Source organism: Sturnira hondurensis, unplaced genomic scaffold (assembly GCF_014824575.4).
Source record: "Sturnira hondurensis isolate 20B ecotype Veracruz unplaced genomic scaffold, ASM1482457v3 Scaffold0016284, whole genome shotgun sequence".
Lineage (NCBI taxonomy): Eukaryota > Metazoa > Chordata > Mammalia > Chiroptera > Phyllostomidae > Sturnira > Sturnira hondurensis.
The window spans coordinates 7,060,189-7,082,609 of NW_028088915.1; the positions used below are offsets into that span (position 1 = coordinate 7,060,189).

Sequence of the window (22,421 nt, forward strand, 5' to 3'; positions counted from 1 at the left end):
ATTTTCCCTAGAATTAGGAATATAATTAGACCCTCTGTGGGGACATAAAGTGAAATGAAGAGCAAAGCAAAGACCACTCAAACAACAGATTTACTACTGCGGCCTACCCTTGGGGCACTCCAGTTAAGCTTAGGAAACACACTGCCCCCCAGGGAATTGATAGCTTCTTGGACTGTAGTGGTGAACTCGGGAAATTCTGGTGCCTAAAGAGAGAAAGAAGAAATTATTTGGGCAAGTCAATATCATCACAGTAAATATAGAAAACAAGGTCAAATCTCAAGGTTAAACTATTTAGGGAGTTAAAAATAATTCAGAATTTAAATCACTATCAGAATTCTGAACTCAGCTAAATAAAATCAATGATCAAATAACATTTACCAGAAAGGAGGAAAGTGCCCAAATGCCATTTTCTGAAACAATGAAAATCCATATAGCTAAAAAGACAGATGTCACAAGGCATCTGGGGATGTGAGCAATGGTTCTCTTAACACCTACATAAAACCAGTATTTCTTTATTAAGTGAAAAGAGACAGAGAGAGTATTACTTGTATGTATAGTCCAATTTGCAGAAATAAACCCTGGCATTTAAAGGCCCAGAAGCCTTTCCTTTGCAATTAAAGATTCTTGTACAAATCCCTAAAAGGGTTTATGAGAATGAGAAATAGATTATGTGGTAAACTGTATTTAAACACTGCTATTTCCAGACAAGTTTTGATACAAACAAAACTTAAAAACAGGACCTTGGTGAAGTTAAAATCAACCAACCTTTTTGGTTGATTTTAAAAATGTGTATTTTACATAAGCAAGTAACCAAAACATTCTAAGTGTCATTTTGACCAGGAAGTAAAAAGAAATACAGTGGTGAAGGGACTCTAACGCTGTTACTACTATCATGCTCTCCTTGAGCCTATGTCGCTGTGAAAGGAGCACACGGATGGACGTGAAGCGCAGAAAAGTGGAGAGGAAGTGGAGCGAGGAAGAGACGTGAGAGTGGAACCTGCAGGAGAGCCAACACAACAATTCTAACAGATGTTCCACAAAGTCACAGGCTCCCTTCCCATTTGCTGCCCTCTACTGGGCAGCTGCAAATTCTGAAAAAGTCCAGTAATAATAAACTCTTCCACAGAGGGGGAAAAAGTTACAATAGGCCTAGAATTAGCTAAACTACACACTGAAAAATAAATAAGATGATTTATGCCAACAATCTTCACCTGCCCCTGCTGTGGTACAGAACAAGGTGCACACTGGTGCCCTGCAAGAATTTTTAAAACACACAGTACCCAACTGTTTAGTCAGGGGCACTGACCTCTTCTTCCTTAGATTGTCAAATAAAGAAATGACAACAGCCAACACAACAATAGCCATCCAGTGTAAATGAATCAAAAGTATACCTGATGGTTTTCTCTGACTGGCAAAAAATACTGATATATTTTTTTGTGTAACAAAATTTTATTAATTAGTTTATATGTACCATGAGGTGGAAAATGTTGAAATCGCTGGCTTATGCTTATCTACAAGATCTAACCCAGTTGTGACAGAGAGAAAACTGTGACAAGAATGTGACAAAACTGGTCAAAACATGTACGTTAAAAAAATGGAAGTACATCCCCCATAACTTGAGAGCAGCTTTAAGCAACAGGTGGGTGAGAAGCGACTGAAGAAATCAAGGGCGGTCCAGACGAACTTTTTTTTTTTTTTGCTGCAGATGTGCATGGCCTCTAGACTGGTTCGCAGCATCTTTTATTTATTTGACAGCCTGCCTACATCTTCTGTTTGACTTTTTCAGCTTATATACATAAAACTAAACTCTAGCAAAAAGGTTCAAAATGAGTAACAGCCTTGAGTCCTTTATTTTCCATTCACTTTTCCTCATCAAAAGAAATTATCATTCATGCTAAGCCATTAATTTCCCTATAATCCACTGAAGTTGCTGATTAGGCTTGGCAGGAGCTCTCTCCACAAAAACCCTTGTGCTAGATATGCACTAGCAATGATTTTGACAACTGGCATAGTTACACAAAATTTACAACACGAAGGGATTTAATTTTCAAAGATAAAAAAAATTACTTTTCTGCCCTGGCTGGTGTAGCTCAGTGGATTGAGCACGGGTCTGCGAACCAAACCACCGAGGTTCGATTCCCAGTCAGGGCACATGCCTGGGTTGCAGGCCAGTTCCCAGCAGGGGACTCACGAGAGACAACCATACATTGATGTTTCTCTTCCTCTCTCCTTCCTTTCCCCTCTAAAGATAAATAAATAAAATCTTTAAAAAAATAATTGTCAACTATAAAACTATAAAAAAATTTTCCTATCCTATAAAACTTCACATATAAGAATTACTTTAAATTTCTGTACTGCATTTTTAAAAGAGGTGACTGACTCCTCAAATCTCAAATTATTCAACTTTAAGAAATCCTGACATTAAGAATTCTAATACCAATTTAAATTATAAAAAGTATGCACTGTAGAGAAAAATTTGTGCTCCAATGGAAGACTACATATTGTCTACATCAAGCACTCCCTTCTCAGTTATCCAATTCTAGCTGAGTCTTCTGACTATTCTGCTTCCTTTCCATCACGTCCCCACCTTTCTCTGAGCACTCCCTCCCTTTCTGACACAACAAACTGTTGCATGCTCATCTTTACCTTCCTAGTTTCTCCAAGGAGCTTTGGTTCCCTTTCATGGAGAATGGTGAGTTTCTCCAAGGAGCTTTGAGTTTCTCCAAGGAGCTTTGGTTCCCTTTCATGGAGAATGGTGTTTAGAAACCACAGGGCACTAGGGGTGCTCATTGCTGTTGTGATGTCATATACCATTACTTCTAAGCCTTAGCGAACAGTTCATTAAGTAGCTACACATGCACACATGTATATCATTAATTTCTGTAGCTATCTGTGTTTAAAAACGTGAGTCAATATTGATAATCCAGGCCCTGGCTGGTGTAGCTCAGAGGATTGAGCGCAGGCCTGTGAACCAGACAATCACAGTTCGATTCCCAGTCAGGGCACATGCCTGGGTTGCAGGCCAGTTCCCGGCAGGGGCCAGTTCCCAGCAGGGGATGCACAAGAAGCAACCATACATTGATGTTTCTCTTCCTCTCTCCTTCCCTTCCCCTCCAAAGATAAATGAATAAAATATTTTAAAAAATATTGATAATCCTTACTGCTTTTAGGGTCCAGAGCAAATGTCGCTTCTCCCTCTACGGGAGATCCCCGCAGCTGTAACTGTTCTCTTTGTTAAGACAGCATTTTGTCATCTTCACCCAAATCTTTCCCTACTGATTTATAACCTCCATGATGGCAGGAATGAAATTATATTCATGATTTGTAACTCCACAGAACCCACTGTAGTGCCCTGGATACGGCAGAAAACTAACATGTATGCTGTACTGAGAGCATTTTCATAAAAAGAGAATGACTGACCTGAATGACAGTGAAATAAAACATGCCACCTTTCCCTTTCTGCACAGGCTGGCATGCTCTTTATACCTAGGAACTAGATCAGCTTAGGCAGCTCTACCTCTTTTCTTGTACCCTGGAAACCACATGTCTTTCATTAAACAGAAGTATCTTATTTAGAATTCTATTAAAACATACCGTCCCTGCTAAAACTAGTCTCCTTCAATGTGCCTTTACATTTATTTATAGGGAATTTTGTAAAAAATCTTTCTCTATTATCTCAAGATATGAGGAGTTTCATTTACCTACCATATTTTTAGAATACATTTTTTACTTTATTCATTCCTGTAGAAACATTTTCATTTTAAAAATATTTCAAGTTAAATTTGACAATAGCCATGGCACTCTTACCCTGAAAGACTATAATATGCTGAATCAACTATTACATTTCTATATAAGCTATGGGTTAAAGTCATAAACCTCTCTCCTCTCACTAAAAAGAAACTGCATGCTTCTTGACAGTTAAATATACTTGAGTAAGTGAATACAGATTTTCACTTTAATTTAGCTTCCACAGATCTAGACTTGAGTCCTTCCTACATAGCTTAAGAGAAACAAATCAAAGCATCAATTATAGACTTCAAATGGCGTCCTTGTAATCAAAGGGAAAAAAGGGCAGGCCATGTTTGCCTATAAAAAATGATACAAGTTATTTTCCTAAACAACAGATAATAGCCAACACAAAAAACACTGTTTGGAACGGTGAGTAAAAGGGAACTGGAGGCATGCACTGGCCCCCCGAAGCAGCTGTGTGACAGTGTGAGGCTGTCCCCATGCTGGTTCTCTGCTCTTACCGTGAGTGTGGCTGTGTTCTCATCATCTGACCACTGCATGGGTGAGAGGACAGAAAAGAAAATTAAATGTAGATACTGTACTGGGTCTTCAAAAAGCAATGCTCCATGTAAAAATGATACATAAACAGGTGACATCTTTTTCTGAACACAAAATACATGTAAATAAAACTATTACAAAAGTAAGATTTTCATGTAATTTCTCATTTTAATGAATAATGCTAAGATATAAACGTCAGAACTATTTCAGAGATCACTGAAATGAGAAGCGTCTACAGAATGGAGTATTTTATTTTGAACCAACCTGTATCTCTTCTCCCTCATCATCACTGTCTGGCTGAGAACGTGTTGGAGGATCTTCCCTAAAAGAACATAAAGCAAAAATTAAGCAGGAAAAAGGCTATGGTACCAAGTAGACATAATTTCCGGTGTAGTGAGTATATAAAAAGCCTTTCGATTAGGAAAAGTCTACTTTGTGGGACAGAAAGTAATAAAACCAATATGAAATTAATTACAGTAGTATGAAGATGGCAGAATAAAAACTGCCTGCCCTTTTTTCAGAAATCACTTAGAAACAAGGGAAAGCCAACTCAAAGTCCACCTCTGATGACACTACGAATCACCCACAACTCTACACCCAGTGAATAAGACAGTGCTGCCGAGACGAGGAAGGCTGAACGGAAAACAGACAGCAGAGGAGGCACCTGAAGAGCTGTTCTGCAGGGCTGATGGAATACTCCTGAGGGGCAAGAACAGTTTGTTTATGCAAACTGTGTGAGCTGGTAGAGGCATGGGGGAAAGAGAGAGGGATGGAGACATCTCAGAGAAACACCTCATTGTTTCATTCTTGTATCTACGGGGATTGAACCTGCAACTCTGGCATACTGGGATGATGTTCTAACCAAGTGAGCTACCTGGCCAGGGCAGACACAATCTCTCTGAAGAAGCAGGTGTTGGATGGGGTCACCCAGCAGCCAATCTCATTGCCAGGGGAAGGAAAGGCTGAAAGAACTCAAAGGGGATAACAGAGTCCTGGCATCTCCTCAATACCCAGCTACAAACAACTGGCCTAGGAAGAACTCACATAATTGAAGCAACAAGAATCAGAATAACAGCCAGCACATGACCTATACCAAGAAACTACAAGAACAAGGGAAATGGGGCCTCTGGTTAACCATGGACATTTACCTATCCCCAAGTTCCACTGTGAAACTCCACCAAAATGACACAGAAGATCCCAAAGAGAAAGCTGCAGAAGGAAGACGGCAACAAAAGTCTGGAAAACAGAAAGCCAGAGGGGATAGTCCACTGAGCATCAGCTAGAAGCTGGAGACCTCTGGGTGATGGGACTGAAGCTCTGGGTTATGAACAGAGCGACTTGTGTGAGGTCCATAAAAAGGGCAGCAAGACTTATCCAGTCCTCCTCAACCTGCATACCCGAGCAACTAATCATCGTCCACCCCCTGGGTAAGCAGGTTTATTCTCCAGGAAAACAGTGACCTAGAGGGGCTCAGGGCTCAGGCCCATAACGGGCCACAGCACATGGGAATGAAATGCTAGAAGAGGATGAGAAGCCAAGTGAACAGTAAGACCCCTGGTTCCCATCCTACCGCCCGTTACCAGAATGCAGACAGATCAGAGAATCCTTTTCTGTGGAAACAGAACAAGCCCAGAGGAAAGACCTACAGATAAGGTCATCTGGAACCTTTCACCTGTCCCTGCCGGCAGTCTTCGCCAACAAGCCCCTCCCAGGTCCACAGTTTCCAAATACGTGTTCATGTTCCTCACTCATTTAAATATGAATACAGGCCTAAAATCATCACAAAACTAAAGAAGGGCTCCAAGAGAAAAAAAGGTACATGGAACAAATAAAGGCAAAAAACAGACCAAATGAAAAATATTTTAAACATGATTAATATCCTTAAAGATAAAAGAAGATAGCCCTGACTGGTGTGGGTCAATGGGTTGGGCTTCATCTCGTGAGGCGAGAGGTCACCCATTCGAGTCCGGGTCAAGGCACATGCCTGGGTTGTGGTCAGATCCCTGGCTGGAGGCAGCCGATCAATGCTTCTCTCACACACCACTGTTGCTGTCCCTCTCTTTCCCCCTCTCATCTCCTCTAAAAATAAATAAATAAATAAATATGGTTTTTAAATTTAAAAAAGGACCAAAGAAGATAATGAATTCATAAAACAGGAGGCTTTATAAGAAAGGAACAAAAGGAAAGACTGAACTTGTAGAAACTGAAAACAGCTGAAATTTGAAAATTCAAAATGAATGGCAAATCAAGGAAATTACCTGGAAAGTAGAACTAAAACAACAAAGAAAAGGACAATAAGAAGAAATAATAAAATACAGAGAATTAATTCAGCAGCTCCAACATCTAAATAACAGTGGAGTTTCAGAAACAGAGGCAAGAAAATAAGAGGAAATTATCTAAGACATAATATTTTTTAAATGTTCCAAAACCAAAAAATATATTTCAGTCTCCAGAATGAAAGGGCCCATAAAGGCGTAGCACAATGGAAGAAAGGAAAAAAAACCACCTCAGATGAAGTGCCAAGATTGCTACGATGATTCTTCCCATCACATCAGATAAGCCCTTTTGAAAGGTGACTTTGCTACTCTTCCCATGAAGATATAGCATTTATTTTCCCATCCCTTTCATTTAGACTGGTTTTAAGACTCTCTGTGACCAACCAAAAGCAGCACAGATCCCTTGTGATTCTAAGCCTAGGTGCCAAAAATGTCTTTTCAGCGTCCACTCTCTTTTTAGGAACACAACCACCACTGTGTAAATAAGCTAAGATCAGACTTTTTGAGGATGAGGCCACATGGAAAGAGAGGTCTAGCTGACAGTCAGCATCAGCCACCAGACATGTAAATGAGGACATCCTGTTTGGTCCAGCCACCATATCGTTACAGCTGCATAAGTGACTTTGGCAAGACCAACAGAGTACCTTCCCAGTGCCAAGAATTACAGAGGCTCTGAAACTTTAGCCTATGTGCAAGCTAACAAGTGAGCCTATTTGGTTCTTAGCTTTGTGCATTTTTAGAAACTCAATTCTACAGAATTACAAAAAGTTGATTAAAACTGAGCAAACATATATTAACCAAAATCACAACAGACTGATTAAACCAATGTATCAATTTGTTGACTTACAGAGGAAGATATGCCTTTCCCATGATTGCTAACGTAACACTTAGTATATAACATGCCCTTAACAAATTTGAGTGGAACCATTTCTTAACAATGTAGTTATGCTATTATTTGTTACTATCATCACCAACTTAGAGATTATTCCTTGCCAGAGTTGTGAAGGCTCAAAGCACGAACGTATCTAATATGTACTTTATAACTGGCATCTACTATCATTGTGCCTTAAGAAAGACAGGTCAGGAAAGAAAGAAGTTAAGACCAAAAAGGGACAGTGAGGATCAGTACTTGGGAGCACTGCGAATCAGGCCATCTGAGACACACCCAATGTGTGGACCTGATTCAAGTTATCACCTCTACTACAAAAGAGCTAAAACGTTCACATAGTATAGTAACAAAGAGAGCTATGGAATTCTATAAACAATACTTTAAAGATACACACTCATTCAACAAACTTACTGTCTGAATTCAGGGAGACAAAAAGATTAGGATACCAAGACATATACTGAGAGAGATACACACCCGAGCCCACACACAAAAAACAGAAGTGGAGCTTTAAAAAGACATGTGCGGAAAAAGCTACTCCACAATGAAACCCAACAGACATGAATACCAAAAGTATTATACTGAATTAAATACACCGGCCACAAAAGAACACATACTAGATGAGTCCACTTACATGAAGTTCTAGAACTGACAAAACTAAGCTTTGGACACAGAAATCAGACCAGCATTTACCTGGGTGGGAAGTGGGAGGCAGAAAGACAGACCAAAAAGGGACACGAGGGACTTTCTAGGGCATGACAATGGTCAGTATTCTCAATGGAGTTGTGGTGAAATAGGCATATATGTTTATCAAAATTCATCAAATTATACCTTCAAAAACTGTGTATGTTATTGTAAATGTACCTCATCTAAATTATACCTATAATTTTCAAGAAGAAATGAGAGTGATTCTTGCCACTTCCTTCTCCGTCACCAAACTTTGGAGGTATGAGCTCCATTCGCTTTTCCCTCTCCAATGTCACCATCTCAGTTCAAGCCACTAGCAGTTCTCACTCGGTCCAATGCAATCCTCGTAATGGGTCTGCAAGTCCCACATAGGAACCAGTCATCGTTCACAAACTACAATCTCCTAAAGTCACTCCTCCTCAAAGCCCTTCAATATCTTCCTACTGAACTCACAATAATCTGAGGATCTTTAACATGACCCCTCCACACACACCTCAACCTGACCCTAACCACCTCTCATTTCAATGACTGAGCCTCACACCACTCACCCCCACCATGCTCCAACCTCATGACCCTCTCTCCTTAGTTTCTTGCATGTGAAGATCTTCCCGTAACTCAGAGGCCTCCTTAACGTTGTTATCTCAGCCTGGAATTTTCTTCCCTCCCCGCTTCAACTGACTATGTTCCACCCAAACTCCGTATCTCAGAGGCTCACAAGTTACTTCTTCAGAGTGTTCTCCGACCCTGCCTGCAATCCTCTGCCCCACTCCCATGCCCAGTGACTTAATATGTCAGTGCCCTCCCCATTTCCTTCACAGTGTTATCACAACTTTTCACCTATATATTTACTGGTGTGTTTGTTTAATGTTCAGACTGAAATGAATGATCAACTGAGAGCAGTTAGTACTTCTTAAGGGCACAACATACTAGGCATTGCGCTCAACATTTTATATATTATCTCGTTCTCCCTGCCACAGCCCTGTGAGGTTGGTTCTATGGTACCAGACAAGGAAACAAAGGCACAGAGAGCTATCAATTTTACAAGATGGAAAAAGTTCTGTAGATGGTGGTGATGGTTACACAATATTTAAATGTACTTAACACCAATAAACTGTACACTTTAAAAACAGTTAACATGGTAAATTTTACGTTATCTACATTGCACCACAGTAAAACAAAACAATTTTTGAACAATTCTAAGAGAAAACTATTTCCAACCTAGAATTGTAAAAAAAGAGTGATGAACAACACCAGCAAAGGTTAGCGTTAGGCTACTTTAGAAAGGATGGTGACAGAGGCATGCATGCTAGGACAACATGATATCCGAGTAGAGACCTGAATGAACACACAGGAATATTGTTAAATTGTATAATGCTTAAACTTGTTCAAGTCTGCACTAAAAAGACTAAAGTATAGCAACTTCTTCCTTTTACAAATAGAGGGACTATATGATCAGAGGAGGTGGAGGTGGGGCCATGGTGAGTTAACTGTAGGGAACAAAATGCCAAGGACACACATGAAAAGCCCTCGTAAAGCTTTCTGTATGCAATGAATGTGAATTTTTTATCTTAGAAACTGAAGAATTCAAAAGGGTGATAACCTTCCTTGCCCTCCCCATCTCCAGAAGGAACAGTTACCATCACATCCATTTTCTAAAGGCAGAAAGGAATTGCCTGATTTCATAACTAGCAATTATTAGAGAAGGAAGTATTCAATTCTGAAATCTTAGTAATTGAGCATTGACAAAAAATACAGGATAAAGATCAGCACATAATTTTAGCTAGGAAAAAAAGGAGGGAAGAGGAAGGTGTCAAAGCTAATATACTTATTTCACATGGCAATTGCTGAGATTTAATAAGTACAACATTCTTTATCATAAAAGTATTAAACATGTTTTTCTGATATACTTTACCTTCCTGAAACCACCAGAGTTCCATCATCAAGTAAATAATCCTTCACATTCTGAGGAAGTGGAAGAATGACACTAAAAAGAAAAAAAAGAAACATATATATCAAAAAAAGGCATCATTTTATTTTATTTTATTTTTTAATATATTTTATTGATTATGCCATTAGTTGTTCTATTCCCTCCCTTCATTCCCCTCCACCCTGCACACCCCCTCCCCCACCATTCCCCCCCTTTAGTTTATGACCACATGTCTCAAGTTCCTTAGATTCTATATTTCCCCTATTCTTGCCCTCCCCCCTATCTATTTTCTACTTACCGTATATGCTACTTATTCTCTATACCTTCTCCCCACTTCTCCTCCTCCCACTCCCCTGTTGCTAACCCTCCATCTGATGTTCATTTCTATGGTTCAGCTCCTGATCTAGCCATCCTCTTAGATTGCTTTTGTTTTAGGTGTGGTTGTTAATAATTGTGAGTTTGCTGTCCTTTCATTGTTCATATCATTTATCTTCTTTTTCTTATATAAGTCCCTTTAACATTTCATATAATAAGGGCTTGGTGATGATGAACTCCTTGAATTTGATCTTATCTGAGAAGCACTTTATCTGTCCTTCCATTCTAAATGAAAGATTTGATGGATAGAGCAATCTTCGTTGTAGGTCTTTGGATTTCATGACTTGGAATACTTCTTTCCAGCCCCTTCTTGTCTGGAAGGTCTCTTTTGAGAAATCTGCTGACAGTCTGATGGGAACTCCTTTGTAGGTGACTGTCCCCTTACCTCTTGCTGCTTCTAGGATTCTCTCCTTCATTTTAATCTTGGCTAATGTAATTATGATGTGCCTTGGTGTGTTCCTTCTTGGGTCCAACTTCTTTGGGACTCTCTGAGCTTCCTGGATTTCCTGGAAGTCTATTGCCTTTGCCAGATTGGGAAAGTTCTCCTTTATTGTTTGTTCAAATAAGTTTTCCACTCGTGGCTGTTCCTCTTCCCTTTCTGGTACCCCTATAATTCGGATGTTGGAGCGTTTAAAGATGTCCTGGAGGTTCTTTAGCCTCTCCTCATTTTTTCGAATTCTTGTTTCTTCATTCTTTTCTGGTTGGATGTTTCGTTCTTCCTCCTGGTCCACTCCATTGATTTGAGTCCCAGTTTCCTTTCCATTACTACTGGTTTCCTGTGCATTTCCTTTCATTTCAATTAGTTTAGCCTTCATTTGTTCCTCTAATTTGTGACTAAAATCAAGCAGTTCTGTGAGCATCCTGATCACCAGTGTATTGAACTGTGCATCTGAGAGGTTGGCTATTTCTTTTTTGCTTAGAGTTATTGGCTGTGGGGCTTTGAGTTCTTGAGACATATTTTGGACTGTTTGTGCCTGTTAAATATTAGGAGCGGAACCCTAGGTGTTCACCAGGGCAGGGCAACTCAGTCGCTGGGTTGTGATGCTATATGTAGGGGCAGGGTCAAAGAGGGGCAACGGCGGTCCCCTCTGCTGCTTCCTGCCGCTGGGGCCTGCGCGGCCTGTCTCACTGCTTGCTCCTTCGCTGGTTTATCTGCATGCGAATGTGTGACCACGGTCTGCCTGCTGCCTTATGCCCTCACTGGGTCTGCCCGTTGCTCCTGCACACCTGGGATCTGCACAAAGGCTGCCTGCACTCCTGCACTCCTGGGTAGGGGGATCTTTCCTGTGTGACCCTGCTCTACTGCTGGCTCCGCCCCTCTTACTGGTCTGGCTGAATGGTTCGTTGTTGTCAGACTTCCGTATAGTTCAATTTTCTGTGTTTTGGCTGCGTTTTTGTTACTGAAACTTTGTTGTCTTTAAACTTGGTTGTGAGAGAAGGCACTGTGTTTCCAGCTATGCCTCCATATTGGTGGAAGTCCATTCAAAAAAGGCATCATTTTAAAAGGCGAAGCATAAGCAGAGAGAAAAACATTCCAAACTCAATATTTTAATTACTTGTTCCCATTATCAGAATATGAAGTGGGAATGTTAATGATGTACATTTGGTGTCAGTAGACTGGGAATTAGAATAATATGATTAAATATTGTTGTAAGCTAAATTAGGTCCATAAAATTACCACAACTGTCTTTGTGGTAAAGAAACACAAATCAGCTAAATCCAAAGAAACAGACTGAAATCACAGTATGAAAGCAACAAACTCAAAAAAATTCTGAGTACAATGATTATGTGCCTTTAGAAATTAGAGAGCAGCAGACAACTGCAGCAACACAGGAAATACAGCGAACATGTCAGAAGATGAACGCTACTTGACTACCTTCCAGGAGAGAGGGCAGATTCTGGAAACCATTCTTTGGTTGGCAATGAGCACAGAAGCCCATGAATACATGCTATGTGCGGATGTGTTTTGGTGGCCTTATACTTAACTTATCACCAGAGCAACAAAGCTCTTTAACTGGCTGTGCTTCAGTTTAATTCCATCTTCAATATTAAAATGGCTGCACAAAAATTTGCCAGTTTTTATAAGTTTTTAAAAAATACACACTAATATGACAGCTGTCACAATACAATCTTCTAACAAGATTTTTTTTGAAGGTACAGACAACTAAGCACTGCTAGAGCCAACACACAAAAAAATTGTAATGGACTTTTTGGCCAACCCAATAGTTTTAGCCACCCCTGTATGTCAACTAATTAGAAGGAAGCCTTCCCAGGTATTTAACTCTCATGAAGCCAGCAAACTGACCTGTAAGTATAATAAATCCAAGGTTCTTGCAAACATACCAATACTATTTAAAAATGTGAAAATTTTTCTTATACAGTTTAACGTGTATCACCATTCTAAACTAATTACACAATTTAAACTGGAACCACAAGGCTAATCTGTTATATATATATATATATATATATATATACACATACACACATATATATATGTGTGTGTATATATATATTAGTTATCCTCAAAATGGCAAATTTTTAAAGATATTAAATAAACTTAGAAAAAGATAAAACTATTAGGTTTGAATTATTTCACCACCTCTATATTTAATCTAGCTCTCCTGGGGTTAAAGATACTTACTATCTCAAGTAATAATGTCATCCCAATAAAATTAGAGACAATTTTTCCAAGAAAATATGAAATGTATCTTCTTCTCAGAGACTTGAGACTGAGAAACAATGGCAGGGGCACCAGCTCCTGCAAGTCTAGTGTGATTTTCTTGACCGCTGGGAGAGGAGATGGAGCTCTCTTTTATATCAATAAAGTCTCTCACTCCCCAAATCAATTATTTCAGAGTCCATGTCATTTATTTTTGAGTTTTACAACTTCTCAAGTCTGATTTCAATCTGACTTTTTCTCCAGACCGTGTGGTTCGCAGACCCACGCTCAATCCACTGAGCTACACCAGCCAGGGCTTTTTTCTCCAGACTGTATCACCCCCTTGATTAGATTCAACGTATCTATTTACTGTTTGATTCCATTCTGAATTATTTGCATACTCTTCCTATTTGAGGATCTACAACTCACAGATATTAGCTGACATCACCTTAGATTTTAGTTCTCATGAGCCACTAAGTTCTATAGTCACAGTTCTAAAGTCATCCTCATGATGTTATCTTGCATTATGTTAAGTAAGTTAAGAAGGATACTAAGGTGATTCCATTAAGAATGCAAAGCCTATGAGGGGAAAAAGAAAAAAAGCACAGCACAGTATAGTAAGTGCTGTACTGAGATATACCACATAGTACCAAAACTTGGAGGAAAAAGAACCATGCCTAAAAGACTGAAGTCATAAATAAGTCATTGCCAAGCATGCTTTACAAGTAAGGCTGTTGGAGAAGAGCTTAAATTGGTCATTGAAATACATTATGCAGGTGAGAATCCAATGAGGCTTAACTGGCAGATGCAAAAGAATTAAATGACAAAGTACCATCAGGTTGATACAGTTCTATACACAGACAAGTTACTCCAGAGGCAGAAGGGGCCTTCTACAAGAATAATATAACTCTAATGTTTTAGGAAAGAAACAGGTTTAGAAAGGTAAAGTGGATGGTCCAAAGCCTTCCAGCTGATGTTTCTTAATCCTAAGCCGAAGTTCTACAACTTCTCAAAGAATGTATTCTTATTCTTACCTGCTAATTATCTCTCTGAACCACAATTAATAAACACCAGATAATAATGCTGAGTCAAAAACCAGAATAGTCAGTCTCTCAGCATTAAAGCTGACAATAAGAATGACAATACTAATACAATTCAACCATATTAGCCTGGGTTGTGAGGGGCATCCTGCCATATATTAGGACCAGTGATATTACCAGAGAACTAATTAGACTGAAGAGTTTAAACAGAATAAACAATGGTTTCAGGAAACACAGCTTAGTCTTGGACGGTTCAGAAAATCTCACCTCTTGGTTTATTTTTCACTCTCAGCTTAATATGAATGTTACATATTTAAAGTGAACTAAAATTGTTTTGCTTCAATGGATATTTAATTAAAACAAAAATGTAACAACATGCAGCATACCTGTTTACTATATGCCAGAAAGTGACAAGCATTTTAACTGCTTTATCTTATTTAATGCCTATGACAATCCTATTATTGTCTCAATTTTCCAGATGGGACTTAGAGAGATTAAGCACTTTACTCAAGATGCTGGTGGAACCAAAATTCAAAGCCAGGCAGATGGCCCTGACTCCAGATTCCAATTCTTAACCATTATATTTTCTGCTAAGGGCAAAGAAAAACTACACCAGAGGTTACAAAAGAACTGCAGAGAATGCAAATGTCAGTTGTAAGTGCACACAGTGTGAAAATGTCGGACAGGTTCACAAACATACCTTATATCATACCAACACAAAATAAACATCTATTATCACCTTAGACCCAAAGCCTATTTCAATTATGCCAGGTAATGAAGGACTGGCATATCATATATCATATAAGACTACTTCTATTGATAGGAGGTAATGTCCAATGCTGCTGCTAAAGACCTTTTTGTTTTCGTGTGACTTTTACCATCTTCAAATGCAAAAATTATCTTCCTTTGAGCTGCTCTAACCTCCATTACACCATGGTAACAGGAAGGATTCTATGGATGAATAAGAGAATGAAAAAGAATTGTCTCGAATAATCTCCTTATGCTCTTTCAATCCCTCTGAATTTCAAAACTGTTTCCCTCCGTATTCACACACTGCACTAACAGGGCAGAATGAAAAGCTAAAGACAGTAAATACCTACATAAGAGGCAATCTTGGCCTAAATTACAGAAAATAGCATCCACAGACATGCAGTTCTTTCATCTATCCCTCTTACAGAGTGAATGAGTACTCGTGCATCGTGCTCCAGATGTTACGATTGCTTTTGAACATCTGGGGATATTCTCCTAGCTGCCTACAATACCTGACTCTCCTAGGTGAAGGATCAAACAGTTAATCCCATGTTTGCCTTGAAAAATAGGGACAGATTTCTTTTTTTGTAGACTAGAGAACTAGAAAACAAATACTGTTCCGCAAGTTTTCCAGATAGCTTCCTCTCGCGTTATGTGACCACCCCCAACAACATGTGATTACACTTTACTTACGCCTTCCATATATACTGTCACACTGGAGCTTTACAATATAATTTCAGGTGAGGTGTGTATCATTGTTCTTACTTTATAAGACTGAAAGCAAGTCTCCCGGTGGGATAGTAAGCGGCAAAGCTGGGACTACCCAGTTCTCCTGATCACCACCCGTCTCCGGTAATTCTAAAAACACTGATGAACTCCTAAGTCTAAACTGGCTTAAGCCACTACTCAGCAGCCTCCGACCTTCTCTGAACCATTACCTATCCTTCTACCTCCTTTAGCACACTCTGATAAGCCAGAGAACTCACCGAAAATACGGATCTACTTCATTAATCTCCCCACCTGAAATACTACTAAGAATTTGAAATCTTGGCCCAGGCGCTCCCATACAGTCGTTATAAGGCCTGCCTTTTTTTTTTTTTTTTTAGATAGAATTCACACAAAATGTCGCAGTTCCCTTTTGCCATCGCCCCGGCATAGCCCCTCCGTCTTACCTCTTGATGGTAAGGCTTCGGAACAGTGGGTACCATGCAGAAAACTGACAGTGCAGCACATGCTCCTTCTTCATCCTCCAGCGGCGGCCCGTGCTCGCTCGCTTTCTCTCTCTCAATTCCTCTCTGGCACCCTCCCGGAATCCACCTCTCCAGTTCCGGAAATGCCTGCCGAGCTACTTTGGGTCCCGGACCCTTCCGGTCCATAAAACAAAGAGGAAGTGCTAGAAAAAGGAACAGAGAATTGTGGGGAGTACTTTTAGTGTACACACACAAACAGTTTGGGTCCTAGGAATGTAATTCCGAAGTATTGAGAAGGGGACTTTAAGAACTGTACGCCTCCGCTGTGTCAGCTGGACGTGTACTGCCCCGGAAGGTAATCATTTAAAGCTGTGACACTGGCTGGAGTTCTACGGGTGCCGGGAGAGGGAAGTCCTCTTATAACTGCGAGGCGCGGCCGTGACTCAATCTGTAGCGCCGGCATCTCTGGAGCGTGCAGCGTGGGACTTGTGCTTCCTTCTTTCGTCCCCCTTCCCAAAGGAGTACCCTTTCCTTCACCCCACACCTTGGAGTAGGTAACTGGGCGCGGGCCAGTCACGTACAAAATTATTTGGGGTAGAGGGCGGGAGCACAGGAGCGTGCTGGCAGCCGCGCGCGCATCTCCCGGTGTTAGTTCTGGGCTCGCATCCGGGGCAGCGAGGGGGCGGCCGCAGCGGACGCGTGGAAAGATGGGTCAAGTTCTTGGGGAAACCAGGAACTGGAATAGAGGAGCTTGAGCTCCTGGAGCCAGAAATCAGGAACCATCGCAGTTATATATTAATTTGAGTATAGTGATTAAGACACTATTCTGCAAAGAAGAGGGGAATGACCCCGCTTCTTTCGTGGGGGAGGGTTATGAGAAATAGGGAAAGAATCCCATCTGTACGATCCTGGGGAGGAAGACTTTGGAAATAAAAGAGGCGAGGTACATTTGGGAAAATAGAAGGGAAGAGGTTTCTCCTTTGAGCATCAAGTTCATTTATACCAGCCCCGCAAAATCAGCAGCCTGGAAAAGCCAGATTTTATCAGTATCCATGCCATGCTGGAATCATAAGACTGGCAGAATCCTACCTCGCACTTGTAGTATCATTCCTTTTCCCTCCTCTTCCCTCCCTATCACCTTATCATCTACTTCCCCTTATTCTGTAATGACGTGTCAGGTGGCAACCAGAAACTAGAACATTCAGAAAGGTCACTTGTTTCTTGAATTAAAGAAATTAATTCAAGGAAATTCCTACTAGCTGAAAAACCCCTTTTAAACCAAGCGCTTGCTTCTTACACTTTCATGCCTTGGGCTTATCCCAAGTACCTGTGCTTAAAGGTGCACATTTTGGATGCCTTTTTTAAATTGCACAACTCACTGGTCCATCTAAACAGTTTTGAATTAGGTAAGAGACCGACTACAGGCATCTTTAGAAACGTATTCATTAGAATAATTACTAGGTCTTCTGCCTACCTGGGATTGGAAATTTTCCCCCCAGGCATATGCATTGTTTCATGTTTTGTTTTTCTCAAAAATGTTACTGGTTAAGGGGTTTAGTAGGGAGCATTACTTTTAAAGATATTTTCAAAGCAGAGCTAAATACTAGATGATAATGTTGCAATGTTTGTTGAGGGAGGGGGAAGCAGTAGTGATTCATAAATACTTCTGAGGTCCAGAATTATGCAATCCTTTTTATTTTGAGGGGAAAAAGGAAGCAATATTCTGGATACCATTAGGAGAATGATGCCAAACTAATAGTGCCCTCATGCCAGATGGGGCAGTCACTCACACACTGTTTTGATTGACCTAGGAGTAAACGAGTTACCACAAAGGAAATATTAGCACTGATCAGGGTGAATTTAGGTAAGGTCTTTTTCTCTTGAAAATAGGAATTAGGAGATGTGTAAGAGAAAGTAGAAACCCCAAACAGTAATTCTGGGAGGAGTAATACAGTAATAACTGCCCAGGAAACTTGAGTGTGGAGGTTGTTCAGTGACTTCAGTATTACTCACAGTTGATTCATATAACTTGTTACACATTTATCCAGTACCAAATAAATTGACATTACAAACAGATGGTCCAGTATTTTGAATGGATACAGCAAAATGTGCTTTCACTATTTTTTAGCCACCATGTTTGTTTTCATTTAGCCATTAAGTGTTTATATTCATGAAGTTTCTTCAATAAAACCGTTACAACAATGGAAATAGTTGCTTTTTCTCATGCATACCAAAAAATGTCGGTAGCCTAATAATTGGGTGTTATTGTGCAGTTACAGATTAAATAATGAAAAATAGATTTTCTTCTCTGAACCCATAACATGACTAAAACTTCTAGGATATTTCCAGCTGTCTGATTTTCTCCACTTGGAAATCTTACCAACATCTCAAACTCAGGGAGTCCAAATTTGAACAGTGCACCACCCCACCACCCCTTTCTCCTTTTGATGTCCCAATGTCCTTAAAGTCATCTCCTTGGAATTAGCTTTGGAAACTCTTCCCCAGAAACTGTGTTAGGAAAAGGAATGAAGTCTCATCTGCAAGAAATTAAATCTTGCCACTGTGTCCACCCTAGGCCAAACTATTCCAAGAGGTTCTTTACTATAAGGGTTATAATGTAACCCATTAAATTTCCCAAGGGTAATTAACAGTCAGTTCACTCTTGCTCAACCAGACTAGAACTCAGTGTAACAACTATAAATCACCAAGTAGCATAATTCAAGTAAAATGTTAATTCCTTCCCTGCCCACCCAACCCCATACCTGCCAAAAAATTTTTTCTCAATGCCCTTCCATCATTAACAAATTAAGTACAGGAAGTCATTATCTGAGAATAATTGTTATCAGCCAAGAAAAGCTCACTTAAAGAGAATCCAAGTGATGTGGATACCAAAATCTTACCATAAATAATGGTACAAAAAAGAACTGATCAAAATGTTAGCTTAAAAAACTACATTTTAAAGTTTTATGATTATAACCAAAATTACTACATAGAACAATACTAATTGATTATTCATTATAAACTTCATTAAAATTTGGGGGTGGCTTTTTTTTACATACTGTTTTTTTTACAGTTTTCTGTCTTTTACTTCCATCCCAGCCCACCCCCCAAATTTAGTGGCTTTTTAAGTTGTTATTCTGAAAGAATGTAGAGTGGCATCTTAGACATGTCCAAGCATTTGATGTTTGATTGTAACATAGTACAGTCATAAAGTTATTTTTGCAACCACTGATCTTCACCCACTTTATTTCTTTCAAAATGCCTTGTTGATTTTTCTGCCCAGTGATTCAACTTTTCCAACTGCCTGACCTTCATTTGTCAGATTCTTTGCTTATGATTTGACCTCCTACATCTTCTATTTGGTTGAGAATAGATGGCATTTTTAATACTCAAATTTCATCTGGGAGAGACTAGCCAATGTATAATTTCATGTTGTGATTTTGCTTCATTTTGCAACCTCAGCAAACTGCACATTGAGATTTGAGTATGGTAGTAATTTGAATAAAAATAATGAGCTTGAGTGCAAACATCACAGCCTGGCTTTTGAGATCCTCAGTTTAACTTCTTGAATCTTAACTTCCACTTAACTTTAATCCACTGTTATTACTAATACTGAAATGTCCAAGTTTGTGAAACAATAATCACTTATATTCCTTCGGTGGGAAATTGAAAGAGTGAACTCCAAGAGGAGCTTACATAGGAACAAGAGTTTGGGGCATGCCAGTTAGGGTTTGACAAAAAATTTCTGAGATGTTCTGAATTACAATTACAGCTTCCAGAGAATGAGAAAAATCAACAAAACACCCCATTAATAGCTGTGAAACAGCACTGACAAGACTGCTCACATTTCAGTGTATCTGTTGGAATTTAGGGTTAATTTCCAGGTGGCTATTAATCCCATTATCCAAAAATCACCAGCTCTGTAGAACCCTAGGAGCCTCTGCTTATTTACATAGGAATTTCCCTTCTGCTTCCCACAGCGAATCCACCGGAGCCTACACTTCCTTTCGGACTCGAGGCCATCCTGAAACTAGCCCCCTTTAACCTTCCTCCATCCTGCGTCTATAGCTAATGCATTGGTGGATCCTTCTAGAATGGCTTACATCTCTTGCACCCCATCTGATCTATAAATACTTGCAAATCTCTGGGGGAAGATGTACATATTGTCTTTCCTACCACTACATGCTTCGGGTGGGGGGGATATATACCATTCCCCAAGACCAGTCTTCTTTTTTTTTTTTGCTAGCCGTGGCTTGATAAACCCTTTCTTTTAAAACGACTTGAGTTGTAGAAGTTAAAAGTTTTAACAGGTTGTTGGTGATTTGCCTGCAAATTTGAAGGCATCTAGCAAAATCAGCCTTTGGAGATGTGCTGCAAATAGTAACATTATCCATTACATGTGAGTTGTTTTTTTGTTTTTTTGAAGTGTTGGGGAGGGAAAGCTTGAGAACCACCAGGCTTGCCAAACTCACATATAGCATCCCTTCCCCCATATAGTATCTACTTTGTGGTGGTACCTTCTACTTGGAATGCTTTCCCTGCCTTCTTGGTCTGTAAATCTCATGTTAATATCAAACTGCCTTCTAGTGGTAGCACTTAAAAAGTCTATAATTTTTCCCTACCTCCCCAGTGTATGTGATTTGTCCCTTATTTAAAGCACTCAGGTATTGCATTATCTCTACAGCAGACATTGACCCCTGTGGTTATTTGCGGATCAGTATGATCCCAAAGGGCAGGAATAGTGGTCAATTTGCACTTGGTATACACTCAAACATTTCAACTGTCCATGCTCTCAAGGTTAAAGTGACTACTGTAGAGGCATTCAATATCCTGTGTCCTGGAAAAATACATCTGACACACCATAGACTTTTTCACCGTTCAAACTGAACAGTTAAAATGGCTTATTTAATTCAAACAGTGGAGCATTCAACATTATGTACATGGGTATTTCTTTTAAGTATAGCACACATTGTAGATGACCTTAAATTCTGCCTACTGGCGTAGATAAAATTCAAATTAAACTTGACTTTTAAACCTCAACATAGCATTGAATAAGCTTAGGAAAGCTGCTCTATCAGAGCCACAGGAGTGTGAAACAAGGAATGGAAACCTCACTTGTTTCTGCATTGTTACTTGTAGTGACTGGCCCCCAAATGACACCATTTAGAGTGATGTTAAAAATAATGTATTTTTTCTATTTAGTGTTTTTGAGATGCTTTTATAATCTTGAACATTTTGGGAATCAGTACAGTTTATTTTTCCATCGCTATTTCAAACTATACTTTTGAAATCACTCTTTAACCACATTTTTTATTATTCACACTGTCAGCAGATTGCTACAGAACACTGTTTCCCCTTGGGGCTAATTACACTAAAGTAATTACCCCAGAGAAGCCAAGCCCTTTCTGCCACTTTTTTCCTTCTGTAATTTCTGCCTGAAGCTTCTTTTGATTTTTTTAGCTCTCTAACATTCTTGCTTAAATTTTTTTTTTTTTTTAATATAATTTGTATTTAATTCTTGTTCAAGTACAGGTTTCTGTCTTATAATCCCAACCCTGCCCGCCCCCCACCCCATGCTCCCCGCCTCCCTCCCCTTTCCACCCCCCACCCTTAGTTATTGTCCATGTGTCTTTTATACTTGTTCATGTGAGTCCATTCCCTTTTCCCCTATGATTCTCTCCCCTCTCCCCTCTGGGCCCTGACAGCCTGTTCCATATTTGAGTGTCATTGGTTGTAAATATTTTTAATATTTGTCTGAAACAGTTACATTTCCTGATCCAGGCTTGATCTTTTGATTACACAGTTTCCTAATTTGAGTTTAGCTAATTTGGGTAACCTCTGAAAATCTAGTGGACACTATAAAGATGTAAACCTGTAGGACCTACAGGGTAGTTTAAATGCCTTAAAAGTTTTATGTAAATCTCAAAAAATGAGTGGCCTCTTTGACCCTAACGATACATAGGGCGAAGAGAAAGACCCCTTTGTTCTTCAAAATTAGATGTTATGGACCATTTTGTCTAGACTTACTGGAAATCCAGACTACAAAGACTTTTCATAGAGAATATTATGGATTATCTAGCTTTTCCCTCAGTACTGTCTAGTGGTACCATTACTTTTTAAGACCATAATTCTCTACTTTTAAGAAATGGAGATATGTACAGAAAAGGTTTTTTAGTGATATTTTATTGATTATGCTCTTACAGTTGTTCCAGTTTATTCCTCCACCCAATTCTCCCTACTGTCTCTGGCAATCCCCACACCATTATTCATGTCCTTGAGTCATGCACATAATTCTTTGGCGACTCCATTTCCTTTACTGTACTTTATATCCCCACAGCTATTCT

General features: G+C 39.6%; 2 protein-coding genes across 3 annotated transcripts in view; one reads left to right on the forward strand and one right to left on the reverse strand.

Annotated features, from left to right (window-relative positions):
- The window catches only part of CDC123 (cell division cycle 123), a 51,175-nt gene extending 34,787 nt beyond the window's left edge, over positions 1-16,388 (reverse strand). Inside the window, exons 1-5 of the mRNA XM_037066008.1 lie at positions 16,060-16,388; positions 10,049-10,120; positions 4,552-4,609; positions 4,251-4,283; positions 108-203 (exon numbers count right to left, since the gene is read on the reverse strand). Of these exons, the coding sequence (XP_036921903.1) occupies positions 108-203; positions 4,251-4,283; positions 4,552-4,609; positions 10,049-10,120; positions 16,060-16,133 (333 nt within the window). The 5' untranslated portion in view covers positions 16,134-16,388. The remainder of the gene's footprint in view (positions 1-107; positions 204-4,250; positions 4,284-4,551; positions 4,610-10,048; positions 10,121-16,059) is intronic.
- Positions 16,389-16,468: 80 nt separating this feature from the next.
- The window catches only part of NUDT5 (nudix hydrolase 5), a 39,605-nt gene continuing 33,652 nt past the window's right edge, over positions 16,469-22,421 (forward strand). The window contains exon 1 of one of the 2 annotated variants that reach the window (XM_037066010.1): positions 16,469-16,631. The gene's annotated coding sequence lies outside the window, so the exon portion shown is untranslated. The remainder of the gene's footprint in view (positions 16,632-22,421) is intronic. The other variant, XM_037066009.1, reaches the window with a different exon arrangement.